The 21,276-nt window shown below is 38.6% G+C and overlaps 1 protein-coding gene across 3 annotated transcripts in view; it reads left to right on the top strand.

The window, feature by feature from the left end:
- Positions 1–15,779, top strand: part of COLEC11 (collectin subfamily member 11) — a 46,555-nt gene extending 30,776 nt beyond the window's left edge. For 2 of the 3 annotated variants that reach the window (XM_041477862.1, XM_041477861.1), the window contains exons 3-7: positions 55–126; positions 10,563–10,634; positions 11,344–11,397; positions 13,024–13,119; positions 13,276–15,779. In XM_041477862.1, the coding sequence (XP_041333796.1) occupies positions 55–126; positions 10,563–10,634; positions 11,344–11,397; positions 13,024–13,119; positions 13,276–13,685 (704 nt within the window). In that variant the 3' untranslated portion in view covers positions 13,686–15,779. The remainder of the gene's footprint in view (positions 1–54; positions 127–10,562; positions 10,635–11,343; positions 11,398–13,023; positions 13,120–13,275) is intronic. The other variant, XM_041477863.1, reaches the window with a different exon arrangement.
- Positions 15,780–21,276: the final 5,497 nt, after the last annotated feature.

The raw sequence follows: 21,276 nt of genomic DNA, 5'->3' as shown, positions 1-21,276 counted from the left end.
AAAACAGTCCTGGTTTAATATGATTCTTCTTTTTGTTTACTTTTGTATCAACAGGGGAGGCTGGAGAAAAGGGGGAGAAAGGTGCTCCAGGTCGTCCAGGCAGAGTTGGACCTCCAGGAGAAAAAGGTAACTTTGATAAAGAAGATATTTTGGAAGTCATTCCTGAGAAAATGCTGTGTTTTCTTGTGAGATGGTGAGGATGGGTGTCATTGTCCCTTAACTGAGTGACTAATTCGTCCTTGGCCATTTCTGTTTAGTGCTGTTGTGGTTTAACCCCAGCCAACAGCTCAGCCCCACATAATCACTCAGTCACATCCCCTGGTTTGGATGGGGGAGAGAATCAGAAGGGTAGAAGTGAGAAAACCCATGGGTTGAGATAAAGACACTTTAATAGGGAAACCAAAGGCCACATGCACACAAGCAAAGCAAAACAAGGAATTAATTCACTGCTTCCCAAGGGCAGGCAGGTGTTCAGCCATCCCCAGGAGAGTAGGGCTCAAGTGATGGTGTCTTGGGAAGACAAACACCATCACTCCAAATGCCCCCCTGTTCCTTCTTCTTCCCCCAGCTTTACATGCTGAGCACAATGCCATATGTTAGGGAATTTCCCTTGGGTCAGCTGGGGTCAGCTGTCCTGGCTGTGTCCCCTCCCAGCCTCCTGTGCACTCCCAGCCTCCTCACTGGTCGGGTGGGGTGACGTGCAGAAAATGCCATAATCCTGTGCAAGCACTGTTCAGCAATAATGAATGTTTCTGTGTTATCAACACTGCTTTGGTCACAAATCCCAAATATAGCACCCTCTGAGCTACAATTATAAAAATTAACTTAATTTAGCCAAAACTAGTAGAGCTCTATGTACTTGTCTGTAGACTAAGTATTACCTTCTGGTTAAAAATATATATTTTGGAAATTAAAAAAAAAATCTCAATTTTTTAAAAGGTCTCTGTGAAGAAAGGCATCATAATGTATCCATAATTTGCCTTCTGCAAATAAAAACCTCATATTAGATCACAGGGGAAAAATTCATAAGCCCAAATTTTTTTTTTTTTTTTTTTTTTTGTGTATTTGAACCCTCACAACATCTTAATTAAAACCATTGAGGGAAGGCAGTAAGCCATAATAGGCAAAGATGAACATGAGTGTTCCCACATTTTTTGGATATGGGGAAATGGTGATAAATTTTTTTGCATTGTAGTTCAAAATATATTTTGAGCTCTTGAGAGGAATGGTGCTCAACAGTATTCAATTATGCAGCTGAGAGAAACATAGCACTTCTGTCTTGCAGGAAATTCTTTCAAATGTTTTTTCACATTTGTTTTCCTCCTGAAGCAAGAAGGAAAATTGATCTTCATAAGTTTTCCAGGAGGTTTGTGTTCTGAAATGTTCAAATTAGCAGGAGTCAAATCCTTTGATTTCAATACTGAAATTAAAGACTGACATTCCTGTCATTAGAAGGTTAGAATTAGCTTTTACTGAACTGAGTTTAATCTTTCTTTCAAAGCAATTGTAGAGATAATTTATACTTCCTTGTGATAATGCATGATCTATTATATTGTTCTTTTAGGCCATTATGGAAGTCTGATACTGATTACCCTGGGACCAAAATTCATAGCTAGAGCTCTTCCTCCTACAATACATTGAAAAATTTGTAACTTCCATGAGGGGTATGTGTGTGTTCAGTCAGTGTATTTCCCTTATGTAGATGTACCTTCAAGGATGACTCTTAGAAAAAAATTATTGGAAACTAAAATTTCAGCTCTTGTAAGGCAATGCAGCCTGAAGTGTAGTATGACAGAATATTTTAGGTTAAATGGTTGTAAAGAGCTCATCTAGTCCAGTCTCCTGCTTTAAACAGGGCAGTCTTCAATATCAGAGCAGGTTTCTCAGGGCCTTGTCTGTAGACTTTTTTTCAAAAGTAGGGTTTAGAAAATCTCCGAGGATGGAGATTCCCCATAAATTTTAGTCAGACTGTTTCACTGGTGTCATTGTGAAAGACCTGTTGTAGCTTGTAATCATTGCATCTTGCCCTTTGTCTGTGTGTCTCTGAGAAGAAAAGGCTGCATCTTCTCTAGAAACTGCTTGCAAATAGTGGAAGACTGCAATTAAGTTCCCCCCTTACCTTTCTATATTCCAAGCTAAGCAAAACCATCTTCCTCAGCTGGACTTGACTTTGCTTCTTGTGTGTGAGGGCCCAAAAGTCTCTGGGTCCTCTAAGGCAAAGGAGTTTTTTTACCCAGCCATGGGCCAGACTTCATCGAAGTGTTGCAGGTGAGGAACTAAGGGTCTGCCTGAGCCCATGATATTCCTGCCAACACATTTCTGCAGCTTGTCCAGCTCCTCCTGACTGGCAGGGCCGCCCTCCAATGCACCCACCATCCCTGCCAGCATGGAGCATCTTCTACTTCTTCCTCCCTTTCAGCAGTGAAGGACTCCTCAGCAGCTGCTGGTTAGACTTTGGCAGCCTTGCAGCAGCACCAGCTAGCCCTCTCGGCACCCTTGGGTGCCATGGGCTCATGCACATCCAGGTGAAGTAGTCCCTCACTCAGTTGCCAGCTGCTGTGAGTAGCTTTTCCTCCCCAGGTCTTTGCTACCAGACGTGCAGAACTGGGAGGCCAGAGAGCAGCCCTTGCCAGAAGAGACAAAGGCAAAAAAAGCACTAAGTGCCTCAGCTTTCTCTCTGTCCTTTGGCATGAGGTTGTCTTGACAACTTCTTCAGAACCCCTCTCATCACGCTGTCCTGCATTTTTCTATATCTTGGCATATTGTCATGTCACTTCAAAATGCTTTGGACCATCTGAGATGTGGAAGTACTCTTTTTCAGTCAGGGCAATCCATCACGTAGCATTTCATTTATTTATTTTCTACTGTAAAATTGCTTTTGTTTGAAAAATAGTTCTCATAAGGTATGCTTGATTAATGCTAATAACAGCGGTAATTTTCTAGTTTTTCATACCTGCAAAAGTCTAAAATTCTGATGAGACTGAAAGAAATAACACTGAAATGGAAACACACTACAAGAAAACATAAATTAAACAGAAAAGAGATTAAATAAAATTGAATAGTAATACATGCTGTATTGGCATTTTTTCCAGGTAGTACTTTCAACTAAACACAGGCAAAATTTCTTACTACTACTGTAGCAACATATTTTTCTGCTTTCCTTTTTGCATACAGAAATTTCTACAAACAAGCTCTTATTTAAAGTAAGTTCTAATAAACTAGTTCTTTCATTAATGCTGTACATTTTGTAGATATTTGTCTTGATTGAGTCCTTTCCCCAAATACTTTGTCAAAGAAAATAACACAGATACCTTGAAAACAATTTGGATTATATGGCACCACTTTTCATCATGATACTACATCCAGTACACTTTGAATGTCACAGTGTTGACTGGATAAGCAAACAGGCTTCACAGATGTAATTTCTGGTCTCTGGAAAGGACACAGAAGAATATTCAACTTTGACCTGGAAAAACCTTTCAGTCTCCTGACCTTTCAGTCTCTGGTTAGCCTCCACAGATTGTGTGTAATGTGCAGACCTGTAGCTGAGTTCATGCATAAGTATTTTTCTAGACTCTCAAGCTGCATGAGACTGGGTATATTCTCTTCCAGCAGACCAAGGATTTTCCTATTTCTAATCCAGAAGATGGAACATTCAGACAAAAATAAAATATAATAATATGTTTGGCAAAAATAATTGTTCTTTCATTTTGCATTTGCCCCTAAAAACACCCATGGACAGCAGTCCTGCTTCTGTGAAGTAGTCTGTTGAGTTTCAGTCAGTGTGTTAGCATGTGTTCAACCCCTTGTATTTATCTTGAAGCATGATAATTTTTATCTTGGTCTAATATTTGGCTCCTTCTGTTGATGCAAGCTGCTAAATTCCATTTTATTTTTCTCCTCTTTGAGTAAGTGATGGTTTACATGAGGGAGAAGCTGTAATCCTTCTGCCACATTTGTACAGTTTTCTATTTTTGGTCCTAATTTACATTATCAAAATCACACTAATCTTTTTTCTTTTTTTTTCCTTTTCCCTTTCTTTGTTTCATTTTTCTAGCAAGTTCATCTAAGAAAATGTGTTTAGTTTCTTTGAAATTCATAGGTGCCTAACAATTATAAAATAGTTTATAAAAGAAACTATCTTCTTATGGAATATTTGACCTGAACAGTTCAAGATAAGAAAATGCTTCAGATATTTTTATCATATATTTCCTCATGATATTTTCAGATTTTGGTAACTCAGAAAAATTAAAACTTTCTGGTGCTTACCTGAAATAAATCTTGTTCTGGCTGTCCTGATGCTTCAGGGTGACATGAGAGATACTGATGTCTTTGGGTGCTGATTAAGGTTAAATTTCACTTACTTTGCTCATTACTTTTAATTAAGTGTATAGGTCAATTATGATGCATAGCATGTCAGCAGAATATAAAACTGTGCTGGCCTTATGTAAAGCATGGAGCACTGGGTCGAGTACAATGGCTGTTTCAGATGAAAGCAGTGTGTACTGCAGTGCAAGTTTTGGGCTGTGAAATTCACAGAATTGCCTTTCCCCGCTTGCACTGATGTCTGTACTGTGCTCTCCCATGTTCGGAGTGAACTCAGTTATTTAACTGAGTCCTGGTGCAGTCTGTGAGGCCATAACTTCCTTGTTTTCAAATTCCACACAGATAGTTCAGTATAATAAAAGCAGAGCGACCCCAAAGAAAGGGAGAAATTATATACATCTGACTCCATGATTCAGAAGGCTAATTAATTACTTTATTATACTGTATTATTGCATATTATGTTACTCTATATTACACTACATCTAAACTGAATCTGCACAAGCACTCCACTCCACTGCACAGAATCTTGTGACTGTCAGCTGACAGTCCCAACACACACACCTGGATTCAATTGGTCAGTGAATCAAAACACTCACACCAGAATCCAATTACCAATTCCCTTCAGGTAAACAATCTTCCACAATGCATTCCACTTGTTCCAAAATATAGGAGCAGTAAATGAGATAAGCATTGGTTTTCTTTCTCTGAGGTTCAGAGAAAGTGAATCCCAGAAAATCCTTGGGAAGTTGTGCCTTGCTTTTCTCTGTGAAGAGAAATGTGGCTACAGTTCATAACAGTACCATCCTGTGAATATTCCCAGAGTGCCTTACAGCAATCAAATAAGGAGGGCAAAGTGGATTTACACTTGGAATGTAGCATCAAAGGAACAGAACATTAAAATTATGTTCTTCAAGATATTTCAATTTTCTTAGAGCCATAGCCATTTAAAATGTATATTAGTATTTTAATTTCAGCTTTTATACATTGTACTTAATTTATATACAACTGTAATGGTATGTGATACAGTCTCACATACTGTTCTTGGGCTTGGAACTCAATTGTCTCTACCTTTGCAGTGTTAACACAGTGATTTTGGCTTTTTCCAGCTAACACTTTCCCAGGTGTGTTTTGGGAGCTAACACAATGAGCAGCTTGCAAGATTATCTTGGCTTGAAGAGTAAGACAATTTAGTATCATGGATATTGCTAGTCCCATTCTTGACTACCTGGTTTCCACTGCCAGGGAATAATCCCAAGCATTTAGTTTACTAATACAGGCACAGCCTCTTAAGTAGAAGACTCATTAATTTAGCTGGATTGGAGCCAGAGTGCTCAGTCATTTGTATAATCAAATTCTAAAAAGAGGTAATAATATCTTAATTTATATTTTATTATTACTGATTGCTCATTAATATGTAATCAATCAATCCTTTGCATTTCGGAGTCAATTTCTTCATGAATTTATTGCTCGCTAAGGAGTGCTGCAGGCAGTATTCCATATAAAAGTCCTGACATTGACAGCTGTGGATTCACAAAGTGGGTATCTGGTTCAAAACTGTCTTTCAGCTCCACCTGAACTCAATAGGATTTTGAGAAAATCCTGCTAAACTGAGTGGGCAAAAAGGTGGCAGATGGGCTTCAATGTAAATAAATATATTGCCTAGGGAAATTAGGAATGCATGATTTAATCCGTACTTAAATGATGCCAAAACCCTAAACTGTCACTGAAAACTCAAGGACTGCTCTGAAGTCATTAGCAAGAGTCCCAAGGCCAACAGAACACTGCCCATCATCACAGAAGGATGACAAAGGGACAAAGGACAAAACAGGAAGCTTCTTTTTGCAGCTGATTTTGTTCTGTACAAGAGCCTGACATGCACTGTCTCAAGAATGTTCTTCTGGCCTCTGTCTCTCAAGAAGGACTTGAGAGGTGAGAGATGGGCACCAAAAATGTGAAAAAGAGGAGCTGCCTCATAAGGAGAAGCTGGACAGACTGAGACTCTTGCATCTGTACAGAGTAGTCTGAGGAGGTTGTAATCAAGATTACAGAATCACCAGATCCCGTTGTACCTGAACTAGGAGGCACTCTCTGAAGCTGCTGGGGACAGATCCAGCAATTTCAACTGCAGATAGTGGCAGTGGCTGTGGCTGTGGGATCTTCCTGGACTGCGCCTTCTGCTGCTGTCACAGGAAACAAAGTCTTGGGCTAGAGGGACCAGTGATTTGAAGAAGCATGGTAATATGTTGTTAATGTAATTCTAGAGAGAAAATGTTTTATGAGGGCAAATGTCTTTGCTTGCTTCCAAATAGAAAATCCTCCATTCAGGAATGTACCGTACTATTTTCATTTTTGTTTTGATTGTACTTTTAAATGCATTAAACTTTTCTGCTGCCTTTCTAGACTGGATTTTTTCACTAGCTTTAGTTTCCTTTATTAATTTTCTAACTATTCTGATTATGATACCTGTCTAACAGGAGTGGGGCAAATCACTACTCAGAGGTGTTTATTTTTCCATTGCCTGCCGTGGGAGTTTAGTTAAATATCTTAGACCAAAACCCCTAACTTTAAGATGGCTAATGCTGGGTGAAATTGATTTGCCCCAGCTATATGAAATGCCTCCTGTGATTATGCACTGTTCATTCATATAAGAATATCTGTTTCACATTGTTGGTGACACAGATGGTGGGATTGAGTGCACCCTCAGCAAGTTTGCCAACGCCACCAAGCCGTGTGGCACAGTCAACACTCTGGAGGGAAGGAATGCCACCCAGAGGGGCCTGAGAAGGCTTGAGGAGGGCCTGTGAAGTTCAGCAAGACCAAGTGCAAGGTCCTGCACCTGGGTTGGGTCAATCCCAGGCACAAATACAGACTGGGCAGGGAATGGATTGAGAGGAGCCTGAAGGCGAAGAACTTGGGGGTGTTGGCTTAAGAGAAGCTCAACATGAGACAGCCATGTGCCCTTGCAGCCCAGAAATCCAACCACATCCTGGCAGTGTGGGCAGCGGGTCAAGGGAAATGATTCTTCCACTCTACTCTGCTCTCATGAGAGCCCTGGCTGGAGGTCTGCACCTGGCTCTGGGACCTCCAACATAAAATGGACATGGACCTGCTGGAGCAAGTCCAGAGGATAGCCACAAAGATGATCAGAGGTGGATGGGACACCTTGAAGACAGGCTGAGAGAGTTTGGCTTCTTCTGATGCAGAAAAGAAAGCTCCAGAGAGACTTTTAAAGCATCTTCCAGTAAAGGGGACAGACAAGACAACTGGAAAGGGACTGTTTACAAGGGCATGTAATAATAGGACAAGGAAAAATGGCTTTAAATGAAAGGGCAGGTTTAGATTAGATATAAGGAAGAAATTATTTACTGTGAGGATGGTAAGACACTGGAACAAGTTTCCCAGAGAAGCTATGGATTCTCCATCCCTCAAAGAGTGTTCAAGGGCATGTTGGATGGGACCCTGAGTAACCTGGTCTAGTGGAAGGGTCCCTGCCTGTGGAAGGGGATTGGTACTAGATGATCTTTAAGGTTACTTCCAACTTGACCCATTTCATGATTCTATGATAAGATATAACTTCTTGTAGCCACTGTTCCCTCACTGATCACTGACCTTCCTTAGTGTGGATAATTCAGATTTTTCGGTGTAAAGCAGTTCTGTAGCTGTTGACATATTTGGAATTTTCAGATTTCCAGTTGCCAATAGTTTTTTTAAAAATGAAGTGTCCTGAATGTAGATTACCACTACAGTATCATTATATCCTTTAAAAATATCATTCTCATTCAAATCAGGCAATCTATTTGCATTGGGAATGCTGACTGCTGCAAGACTATTGAGGTGCACTGGGGGAAAGACTTTTTAATCTTCATCTATACCTTATGTTCTTTTCCTAAGTGTCCTCTGCAGTTTGCTGTAAAAGATGGCAGTAGATTCAAGAGACCTTTGGTGTGGTTTGGTACACTTCCACTTTCCTTGTTAGGTAGGTGTCTGTGTCATGTCTCTATGTCAAATCATGAATTTGATTTGATTTGTCTTAAAATCCTTAAGTTTGGGAAGAAAACTACTGCTCTCTTCTTTTTAACATGATTCGATTAAATTTGTCTGTGACATTTCTGCTAGATTTGTCTTTTTGATTCTTTTCTTTTTCGAGGCAGTTTTATGTCTTCTTGTCTGTTCCAAATAATCCTGAAGAGGTTGCCCATACTGTGTGACCCCCATTTATAGTATGGCAAAGAGTGAAACCCTTCATTTTTTTCACTTGTTTTGTAGCCCACCATTCATTTCTGGAATTTTATTTCTTCACTTGTTTGTGGGCCTGAAAAAGCCACCAAGAAGATTGTTTAGAATTTCCTTCTCTTCAGTTCCTTCCCAAATCCTTTAAATCTTCTATAATTGGTTCCAATGTATGCCACCTTCATCTGAGAGATGACAGATGACTTTCTTCAGTTCTCTATTCACTCTTTGTGTTTGATTTCCTATTTTTGGTCTATGGAGACTTAATTTCTTTTATTGTCCCCATTTCTTTCCAGCTATCACTTCCTGATTTCATTAAGACTCCTCAGACTGCATTTTTGACAACCATAGGGCCACTAGAAAGGGCTTTACAAAAGGAATTAAAACTTCTGAAACCCTCCAGGCAGATGGGTCTCTCTTAAAACTTTGTGATTTATTCTGCAGAAGAAGCAGAATAAGCAAGCCCCTGGAGTGGAAGCAGGGGTTAGTCACTGTAAGAGAAACCCAAATGTGAACAATTCTTTTAATGAGGAAAGGAGATTTAATGTATGTCTTCATTGCTTGAGATAACACATTTTCCTTTTACTTCTGCAGAGCACATGGGTTTTACTAGCTGTGACTGAGAAGCAGTTCATTTTCTAGGCAATTTGTACAAGAAAGAAAGGAAATAATTTTATCTATTTTATTTTATTTACAGATTAGATCAGTGAGTTTATTTAATTTCAGGTATAGCAGCCTGAAAAGAGAAAGAATTCAAACATTAATAGTCTTTAACGTGGCAATCCCAATTCAATAATATGCAAAGCAAGAGACATCATTTTCAGAACAACTTGATAAACAGATTACAAGCTGGTACTTCCAGTAGAAATAGATAAGAGAAATATATTTTTGTTTTCTGTTGAAATCCTGTGTCCAGTAGTGTCTGAATTTGATACTTATTAGAAACAAAGGAAAATGATGGATTGCAGGACTTGCCAATAATTAATCAGACCAACAAACCACACACGTTTAGCTTCTCTCAGTTCAGAGGAAATGGAGTAATATATATAACATCTCTTAGCCCAGCAATGATCAGTTTATATTCTGAAACTTGTTATTGATTTCACCTTTAACTTAATGGTAATGACAAAAAGTGTAATAAAATTATCCAGCTTCCAAAAATACATATGTGTGTCCAGATGCAGTAGCAACAGGGGCAGCAGATCTTCAGTTGTCATAGATCCACAACTGAGGCTGAGCTATGACAGTTTGCACAAGTCCAGTTGCTGGATCTCTCTGGTGGATTTTCCTCCTAGCTTGTCTCATTGATTCCTTGCACCTGTGTAGTAGACCAGAGCATAGCAGATGTTGCTTTCAGCAAAGAAGCAATCTTTTCAATAGTCATTGAATACAACTTCATAAATATTTCCTAAAGCAGTTTTGGGCTTAGATTTCTGCAGGATGGGAGCCTCAGTAGGCGTTCATCCCTGCAGTCCCCCCATACCCACTCTCCTCTAATAGTGTGGTTCAGAGAGAAACTTATCTCTTATGACAGTATTTGTATTTTATAAGTAAATCATTAATCCCAAAGCCAGCCCCCAGTTACAGCAGAATCACTGTCTGAGATGAAATGTCAGTTGTGCTTGGATCCTTTAGTTCTTCTCAACTCCATGATAGTTTTAATCTGCTGATCCATGTTTGGATACAACAATCCTCTGTATTTTCAACATAATTCTGTCATGATCCACTGAAAGAAGTTTGGAAAAGATTTTCCAGTGGTTTTCAGACAAAAGCTGTTGACAATTACACCTTGATGCCTTGTTAATGTCAACTGTTTAGCAAAGATAAAATTACTTTCTAGGTTGCTGTATGTAAGTTCTTCACAAGGATTGAGCTAGACCTGTGGATTTCAATGACTCTTTGGGATATAGCATTTGTTCATTTTAAAAACTGATATTGCAAACAGTAGAATCTGAATGAATCAGACTACATTGCTACCTTGTGCCTTTCGTCCTTGTTATGTATAGGAGAAATGGGGGACAAAGGACAGAAGGGCAGCATAGGACGTCATGGAAAAATTGGTCCTATTGGTTCAAAAGGTATGTTTAATTCAATTATTTCTCCATTTATGTTTCAGGTGAAAATTATGTGATCATTTATGTTTGAGAAAAGTTTAAAGGCTTGGAAAATGGCTAACAAGTCTCACAGTTTACCCTAGTAGGAATTTTCTCACACTGTAGTCAGCCAGGTCACTGAGATTTCTCAACCAGTTACCTTTGCTGTGACAGCAGTATATTTAGTATTGAAGCACTGTGAGTATCCTGGTTTGAGGATAAATAAAGAATTTTGCACTGTCACACAAGTGTGGACAGTTGAAAAAGATGGGAAGATGTGCTCTACTTTGACAGACTTAAGTGCCAGAAGATGTGTTTTATTATGTTGACTACTTCATAGGCTTCCTATGTGACTTTGGTTAAGTCATTTGGACCAGTGTTTACCTAATCATCTAGATCATGATTCAAAATTTAGGTATATCCAGCCCTTTTCTCTCTACGGCATCTGAATTTACTAGTTCTGTGAAGTTTATGAATGTCAAAAAGTGAATATTGATACATATTATTTGGGTTCAAGTTTCATAGCTTTGGCTGGCCTTTATTGTTGAATGACTAGGACAGAAAAATCTTTATTTTTGCTTGGGCATATTTCTACTCTCCACGTTTGAATTTTACTAGAGAAAAAATAGATGTGCTAAATGAACTATTGACAGAAAAGGCAGCATTAACATTATGTTATTTTTCATGTCTTCAGGTGAAAAAGGAGATAATGGTGACATAGGACCACCAGGTCCTAATGGTGACCCAGGTAATCCATAACACACCTTGTTTATGTGAAAGACTTTTCATGACTAAAAATACATCTGCTTACATACTGGGAGAAATAATGAATTATTTTTTTCATCGGTACTATAATATTTCACTGTGATATTTTCAAATGACTTAAAATCATTGAAGTTGCAGCAGTTGCTGGACTTGCAGTGTATATGCTAAATCAGTATCTCATACTTTCTCCAAGTAATCTCTCCAGAAGCCTAGTGGAAATTGAAGTCAGACTGCCTGTATCATTCATCACCAGGGCAAAGGGACGTGTCTGCATATCTCTCTTTGTCTTCCAGTCAACACAAAGGAGCAGGTTGGATGCTCCTGCCCATCCATGGATTGTAGTTACAGGAGCAAGAGATTGTCAAGAACACAGATCACAGAATAGGTCAGGTTGGAAAGGACCACATTGGGTCAGCTGGTCCAACCTCTGCTCGATCAGGGTAATCCCAGAGCACATGGCTCAGGATTGTCCAGACAATTCTTGAATATCTCCAGTGGGGGAGACTCCACAACCTCTCTGGGCAATCTGTTCCTGTGCTCCGTTACCCCTACAGTAAAGAAGTTCTTCCTCATGTTCAGGAGGAACTTCCTGTGCATCAATTTCTGTCTATTGCTTGGCAGCACCAAGCAGAGCCTGGCTTTGTCTTCTCGTCACGCTCTCTTCAGATTCTTACATGGATCTTCCAGAGGTATGAGGTGTTCTAGAGAAACAGCCTAGCATATGAAGTGCAAGCCCTGCAAGAGTGGCAGGTTGGGATTGGACTGAATTCATCCTTTCCGGGCAGAGTGCATTGGAGATGCACAGATTAGATTTCCCATGAGAACAGGAATTGTCACTCTAACTCTAGGGTCAGCATGCTGTGCACCTGGCCAGCATGCACAGTTTTGCAGGGCAGGTACCATGTGCTCAGACTGACTTACACAATTGAGCAGAGTAGTTGGGTAGTCCAGTGCAGATTTTAATAATTACATACAGAACTGCAAACTGTAATAAATGCAAATGGTAATTGATCTTAATTTTGAGATTTGTGGTCAGAGATATAACAATTACTCTTTTAGTATTCACATTCAGATTGTCTTTGTCAAACCTATAGCAGTTTGGGTTAATAGATGATTTTCTAGTGTCTAATTTTATTATCAGAAGTATTGTAAATTCTGTACTTTCAAAAACAGAGAACTGCATTTTGCAGGTAATTGTGTGCAATATGTGGTTGGAATTTTGGATCTGCTGGGATATGTCCCCTGTGAAGAACTTGTAAACAATGTTTTTGCCGTGAAAGAAATCTTTGAGAAATGGGGATTTTTGGAAAATGTTTTTAGTTGAAAAATATTGTGGGTGTTTTGCAGAGAATATCTATCTGTGTTTAGGTTAGTGCTAATTATTCAGGATGGAAGATTTGTAGGAAGTGAACTGATCTGTTCTACACGGGCCCAGACTCCCCTGAGAATCATATAATGGTGCAGGATAGTGAAGGCTCTAATTTTCTGTCTGTTACTTGCAAGACAGCTTTCTCCAGGGCTGCTACACTGAGCCTTTTCATAAAACTGTTGAGACAATTTTTGAAATTAGGTAGCTTTTTGATTTGGGTGTATCTATGTCATTTCACAGGCATCCCTTGTGAGTGCAGTCAGCTAAGGAAGGCTATTGGTGAAATGGATATTCAAGTAGCCCAGCTGACGACAGAACTAAAATTCATAAAAAATGGTAGGTTAATTTTATATAACTGTTTTCCTTTCTTTTTGCCTCATTTTATCGGTGTAATCGCTCGTAAAGAGTGCCACCGTTCCACATCTGATTTGTGAAGCTATTTTGGGGTGTGCAGTGACTTGGTTTATAGAAATGCGAGTGCTCACTTTTCAGCACTGCCCTCCCCCGCAGCTGTCGCCGGCGTGCGTGAGACAGACAATAAGATATATCTGCTGGTGAAGGAGGAGAAGAGGTACAAGGAAGCCCAGCTGTACTGCCACGGACGAGGAGGGACGCTGAGCATGCCCAAGGATGAGACTGCCAACAACCTGATTGCCTCGTACATCAACCAAGCTGGGCTCACCAGAGTCTTCATTGGGATTAACGACCTGGAGAAAGAGGGGAATTTCGTCTATTCTGACCGGTCACCCATGCAGACCTTCAACAAGTGGCGCAGCGGGGAGCCCAACAACGCTTACGACGAGGAGGACTGTGTGGAGATGGTGGCCTCTGGGGGCTGGAATGACGTTGCCTGTCACATTACCATGTATTTCGTGTGCGAATTTGACAAAGAAAATGTCTAAGCTGCTCTGCTCTTTCTCTATTTTAAGAAAAAATGTTTAAGACAATGATACAACATGGTTACTCCATGTTTATAGAGTACAAGTGAAATTTTGCAAGTATGCGGTGTCGGAGTTGTACAGCTGTAAATACAGTCAAATATCAGAATTTACCCTTCAGAAGGGAAGAGCAGTAATAAGGCATAGCTTGGTTGGCTTTTTCTTTATTTAGGAAAATATATCTGTTTAGATAAAAATGTGCTTTGGGGCTAAATTTTGCCCTTACAACAGTTAACAAATGTTAACATGACTGTAAGGGAAGGCAGAATTTGGCCTCTAGTTGTTAGAATGGTTAGAGTTAGATTCCTGATATTCTTTTATCTTAGCAAAATTTGTAGTTATAAATGCTAATAACTTGTAGTGCTACAGGGATATTTTGGTAACAAGACATATTTTGTATACTCCAGTTAAAAAGTACAAATATTACTGTAGGTTTTTTGAAGGTTAAAACTTTTTTTTTTTTTTTTAAACTGGCCAAAGCAAATCAAAAGTCAAGATTCCTACCAGTTTTTTAATGTTTCTTCATTAAACTGTTCACAGATGTATGACGAAAAAGCATTTAAGTAAACTGAATTTTAGTGCTGAGGGAGGAAAAAGTCTAGTGAAAGGTGTCCCTGCCCATGGCAGGGGGTTGGAACTAAGTAACTTTTAAGGTCTCTTCCAACCCAAAATATTCTATGATTCCATGATTCTATGGTATGAAAATTCTTATAATTTAGTACTAAGAGGGTTTCCATCCAGGTGGTGTTTTGGGGTTGGCTAAACGTAAAAGTAACAGTTTGATTTTCTGCATTCCTTAGTTGAAAAGGACTCAGTGCATGAAGTATTTTAGACCCTGAATAATTCCCTAAAGTAAATGCTTCATATTTCTTTAAGATAATCTTGTTGCATCTTGTTACAAAACAAACAAAAATACCAGCCCTCCACAATTTAAGTCAGACATCATATATATGCAATTAAGCTCATGAAAACACATTAGCGATCAGTTCCTTTTAGTAAGAAAACAGCTTGCATGTTTACACTGATTGTTAAAACAATCCCCTGAAAAGCAGAAGAGTTTCCGAAATTTTCCTGTGTATATAGCAGTAATAAATAACTTTGCACAAATAATTTATGTACCAAATTTACATTGAAAAAAGGATGTATATTAAAAAAAAAAAAAAACAAGCCAGCATAATTTCACATAAGAAATGATGAATTACTTTCAATCTTCCCAGGAGCCAGTTGCATGCCACCTCATCTTACTGTTAGGCATAGAAAAATTGAAAAAATTTGCAAAATATCTGTGTTTTTTTAGGAATACCTTGCACAGTGTTTTAAGATGATTTTTAAGGATATATGATCCTTGCATGACATTCTGGTCAAAATGCATATCTGATCATTATGGCAGATTGGCATATAAGATATCCACAGTGGATATGGCATGTGGTCCCAGAGATTTCCTTACAGCAGGGAAACCAACTCTTATCAACTCTGCTGTGCTGCAGCATGTAAACAATGGCCATACAATGCTGTTCATATCCACAGACACTGACATTATTTGATTTATATACTTAAGAGAACAAACTGTTTTGTTTGATATATTTACTCTGTAAATCTCTCTCCTTTATATATATATGTTTGTTATTAATTTTGAAGATCACTAGCAGTACTACAGTATCCTATAGTATTTGATTATCAGCCCAGCTCCAGAGAAGTAACTCAAAATGAATGGGTTCTTTGATTGCTTTATTTTCCTTTAATAAAGATAGGTATGATACCTGTGTGTTAGTCATTCTTCCAACTGCATATTGAAATCTATTAAATAATGTGAATCTCTTTCTACACTAATATTCAAAGACTCTATAGAATTTGCAGGGAGCTAGCAATTCCAGTAGAGCAATTTGTTTAGAGTAGTGCTTTGAATATCATGATTGTTTCCTGCCTGCTATAGAAATCCTCAGAAACCGTTTAAATCTCCAACATACTTTTGTCAAATCATTGTTGCTATATTAAAACAGTCCATACCTGAGATACAGATATTTGAAGCTCCCTCATTATGTGTGCTGAAGTTGCTGTTTTTCACCTAGGTTTTTAAAGTTTCTGTTGTATTGTTCAATTTCCTCAGAAAGATGAAAAGAGGTCTTTTAGGGAGATAGGAAGCTTTTTGAGATGCCATAAAATGCTCCTATTTTAGCTGAAGTCACACCAGGTTTTAAAGATTTCCTCGACATGTGTAGCATTTAAACAGTCAGTTTCTACTAAAATTTAGCATAAAAAGTAAAAGCAATGGAAAAACATTTATTTTTCCTAGTTTTCATGTTCTTCAGGAGATTTTCTTGCAGTACTTGATATGTGAGGTAGAAACTAAATTAGTTTCTTTGTGGGATACCTGTACACTGGCTGCAGCTGCCCTTATTTCAACATTTGGGCAAAGGGAGCAAGGCTGGTCTGTAAGGTCTGTAGCTGTCCTGCAAGGGGCAACAGCAGCACATCTGATATGATGTACCCCTCTGAGGAACTGGGTGGGAAATGATGGAGGCATTAGAAATGAATGAGCCCTTCATAATTTCTTTCACCCTCTAGTTGCTGTTGCCTGTAGGTAGACCCTTGCTGGAGGCAAAAATCAATGTTGCATGTAGTGCTCGGTCTGCATGAAACCTGCTGACATGCTTGGTAAGGTTTCCATTATTCTCCTTGGAATTTGGAACTATTGTTTTTTTTAAAAAAATTAAATGAGTGATAAGTTAATTTTACTTGAGGTGTTTTCCATGTCCATTAAAACATAAATTGTAATATAATTACTCATTTTGTGTAGCTCTCCAAAAGCCTTTGGAACATGTATGTCTGGCAAGCAGAGGTGTTTCTCAGACTATTCTTATATGCTCTATTTTTGATGGATAATTTCTCCTCATAAATATATCCCCATAGCCCTTATTTATTTTATTCTTGAATAAAGGGCATTCTATGGCATTTTAAAAAGGCAACAATAGCAGGGTTGGTTTTTTTTGGTTTTTTTTTTTTTTTTTTTTTTTTTTTTTTTTTTTTTTTTTTTTTTTATGTAGCAGCCCATTCAGGTTTGTGAATGACTTCTTCACATAAAATGTGGATTTCACTCAACTGTACTCTGCACCTTAAGCTGCTAGGGCTTCGTGTTGCAGTACTGATGTCAGGGCAGACTGCACCGCCCTTCTAGGAGGGGGCTTGGTGAAGATGAAGCATTTAACTGGCTGAGTCCAAGGGGACATCTTGGGAGAGCACTGGATCATGTCTCATCCTGATCACCATCCAGATTTGTCACTCCACAACTTCAATGCTTGGTGGAAAGTGTTGCTCCCACTTGCCTTGTTATTCTGCTCAGCTCCTGGCTCACCACCCCTCGTGAACCAGCTGCTTCTCACTGTGCTCTGACAGCTGACATGATTATCCCTGGAAATATGGGTTTGTTACAGGTTTGTTACCAGCAGAACTTTTCCCTGACTGTGAGTTTTAAACATTCTTATATCACAGAATAGAACTGTAAAAATATTAATATTCATATATGGCATATAGAGCATTGTTATTCATGTAAGGAAAATGGAGTGCTTCATTTTTCATAAGCACAGGAAATGCCAGTTCAAATATGCTTTGCAAAATAGCAGTTCACTGGACTTATTTTCTTACAGTTCTTGATGAAAAGAGAATAATTTTAATTGTAAAATATGATGAAGGTTCACAATGGAGGAAGACTTTTGAAGTAGACATTTTTCAAAATGTTTACTTTTAGAATTTTTCAGAATTTAATTTCCAAGTTCTAAAGCTTTTTTTGACCCATAAAGAGATTTGATTTTTATAATATCGTTAATATATTTTACACTTTGTCAGTAACAGTGATCTATATAATGTTTGATGTATTTTACTTTATTCTTTAAGTCTTGATTTCCAATGGGAACAGGTTATTTTTTTGAGACTTCTGTTTGACATGCTGAAAGACTGTGACATTGGAGTTGTTTTTTCCTCCTGGGACTGCTATGACACTATAAATGCCTTGAGTATAAAATAATAGATAGTTCAACCTACATTACATAGAAGACATTCTTACAAACTATGAAAATTATTCATTTAAGTATTATGCCATATAATTAGTAGTTTGTGCACTATTCCAGATGTCCAAACCAATCATTAGATAAGATAAATACAAGCCTTTTGAAACCTGAAAATCTTACAAATATACTTTCATCCTGAATTAAAACAAAAATTTGTCAAAGTAACCAAAGTAATGCAGAAATTTCCTCTAGGTCTGTATCCAGATCTAGTTTCTGTGCGAAACTCAGTGACTTGTGATGGTCATGACTGAATCAAACCCTTGAGCAGAGTATTAGCCAACAATGCAATGATGTGTGACTTTACCCTTTGCAATTTCTGAGCTGCATCCCCTTAGCCTCTGTTGATCCAAGGGCCAATGTCTTTTCACTGGAAATTCTGGTTTTCAGTTTTTGGCTTGCTTGTGGTGCCAACAGGTTCATCACTCTACATGTCTGCCACAGATTATAGATGAAGAGATGGGATTTTTTCCACTGTGGGGACCTGGGAGTGCTTGTAAAACAATGATGGGGAAGGTATTATGCAAAACTGGAGCTGGCCACTTACCCCTCCCTTGGGATGCATATGCCTGGCCAGGGAGAGGCAGTCCAGCCCACCAAGAGGAAAAACTGACATTGTTATTGTGGGTAAAAAGAAACCAGAGTTTTAAGATTTACTTAGGGAAAAAATTGTACAGTGAAGGGTTTTGACTATTTACTTTACAGAGTAGCTGTGAGAAAGAGCAGTTTGGTTTTAATTTTGCTTTGATAGGAGAGTACAGACTATGTGAGATGGGAGAGAAAGGGTTTGTGGAGAGGACGCAGTTGTGTGCTCAAGGTGTTTTTCTGGATGCGCGTCTCCTCCTAGCTCAGAACTTTTCTATTGGATGAGGAGGGAATCCTCTCAAGAGGGAAAGCACAAAATGGAAAAGGTGGAAGAAGCAGTGAGTGGATGTGCATAACTGGCAGTGAGTGGGATGCCCATGAGGCAGAATGTAAATGTTACCTCCAGCCATTCTCCTGCGTCCTGCTAGGGAAATGTAATTATCTTGCCCTTTCCATCAAAATGTCTCACTATAGCTCTGGATGGGTAACTCACAAAAATAGAGTGAGGCGACCAATTTAGTGTAATATCTGTGCCTAAATAAAACCCACTTTGGGTCTATGGACAAATAATAGCATCCTCCACACTCTGGGTATATTAATGCATGAAATCACAGGGGATATAATTAAGCACTGCTATTCAAAGGCTAGCTATGTAGTATTGATGAGCTTCTGGATATTCTTTACATGTAAAAGTGTGAATGCTGCCAGGAATTCAGCAACAGAAGGTCTGGTGTGCAGCTGAACAATACAGGTGTTACCATACTATCATCTAGTGGCAGTAAGAGTAAAAATGAAGGAGCTGAGTGGTATGTTGCTTCTGCTTGCATCAGTTGCCGTGTTGTAATCACTGATGCTGTATTGAACAACTGACTTTCCAGCTCTGAAGTCTTTAAGTCTTTAGTCAGCTTTCTTTCTTTTTCTTTTTTTTTTTCTCCCTTTGCGAGAGATTATTTTGAATTATTACAAAGAGATATGCAATGATTTTAAGTCCAATTCTCAGGTGGGTGTTTTGACTAAGAAGTGAGAAGCATGCTCAGATGAGCTCAATTATCATGCCTTGGAGTGAAGAAAAAGAAAAACAAGTCAAGCTGTGCTCTGCAGGCCAGCATCTAAATTGCAGGTGCAGATCTTCACCTGGCATCAATCAACTCCAGTGAAGCCAAATTGATTTATACCTGCTGAGGATTTGAGACAGTATTGTCATAAATTCTAGATCTATGCTTATTTTGGAAAGAAAGAGAGAGAAGTATTTTTATATTTATAATTTATTCTGAGCACTTTAAATGTAATTCAGAGTCTGAGCCACTGAAATGGGTGCATCTTCCATGAAGATTTCTGGGCAATAATCTGTTTTGAGACAAATATTGAATGTAAAATAATTGAAGTAGGTCTATGATGCAGAACTTTATCCTTGCAAGTACACAAGGGATACAATGTAGAACACAGAAGAAGCAGTAAAATCATTCAATACAAAGAATAAGTCCTCTATCATTTTATATTCTTCTGTGAAAATGAAACCTTTGCTTTTTGCCATGTTCAACGTTTATCAATAGGAGAAGACAGGGTGCCATCTAGTGAAGAAAAGATTTGTTGCATATCTAAAGAACCACAAACCCAGCTTTGTTCCTGCTTTATTTTTAGTATGAAATGAATGATATGGTTATTCTGCAAGAGGGAAAATGTGCAATATGTTAAGTCCACCGTGTTTGTAAAACACAAAAATAAAAGGAGGTATACAAATGCAAAATACTAATTTCCTTGTTACAAAATGCCATGTACATATACGTGTTAACTTGTTTTACTTAATTCAGCTCCCTGCTTCTTCTCCAGCATTACGACCCTTCTCTTCTACATAAATAAATCGAATATGTGACATATTAAGTAAAGTTTACCACCTTTTCCAAATATCCCCAGGTGAGTTAGCAAAAAACTTAGAGCTGGCCTTGATTCATGGAATTCCTTTTCTGTCCTGACTTTTGTCTACAGCTTCTGAACATGGAAGATAAAATGCTGTATCCCTTAAACTTGCACTGCAAAAGTGTAAATACATTACAGCTGATGTGTTGACCTCATGCTTAACACTCAGTGGTTTTACCTCTCTTAAAAAAAAAATATTCTTTGATTCTACTGTCCTGGTTTACACAGTGCCCCCAGTTTCCTTCTTAAAGCTTATCTTTCTTTTGCATCTGGTCAGACCCAAAGTGAAGTTAATTATGTGTGTTGATTATATGTTCCATACTGTAGATTCTTGGGAATTGGTTTGTCTGTGCAGTTGTTTCGAACCATAAGCAACTTAAAAAGGATTCTTTGAAAATATGTTTTAAATTGCTAACAAATGCAAATTCCTTTCAGTCTAGACATTTTTTTTTGCTTCATACTAAATAGCATATCCACAAATCAAACCCATAAGACAAATCTGCTTTATGATTTTATGTTAAACCAACGTGGGCTGGTTTCTAACAGATGAGAAGTCACTGGCCATTGACCTTTAGGCTCAGCTAAGCAGGCCCTGAGTTTGCTGACCCCAGGCTGTACTGTGGCATGTCCCCTATCATCTGACACCTGAGACATCTGGTCTGAGGCTTTGTGGGCCAGTTTTGCACAGGCACAAATCTCTGGGTTTAGTGCCACTTGCTGATCATTATCAAGAAGTGCCTGCCTCAGGTGCTGGCTGCTCCTTTGATCAGCTGTGTTAACCTGCTGTTTGAAGAACAGAGCTGATGTGATGGTATGCTATATTTCCTTCAAATAACTTTTACACCTCTTAGCCATTGTCAACCAGGTGTGACATAGTCTCTGGGATTTGCAGTTTTTAAACACTTTATGTAAAAATGTGAAGGGGTGGTAAACTAACATCTTCCTCCTCAGGAGATGGATGCAGTGGGAACTCACCTGTTGTTAAACACCAG

Source organism: Pyrgilauda ruficollis, unplaced genomic scaffold (genome assembly GCF_017590135.1).
Source record: "Pyrgilauda ruficollis isolate IOZ18807 unplaced genomic scaffold, ASM1759013v1 scaffold42, whole genome shotgun sequence".
Lineage (NCBI taxonomy): Eukaryota > Metazoa > Chordata > Aves > Passeriformes > Passeridae > Pyrgilauda > Pyrgilauda ruficollis.
Note: the sequence above shows the minus strand (reverse complement) of the source record. Positions and strands in the feature narration are given on the sequence as shown.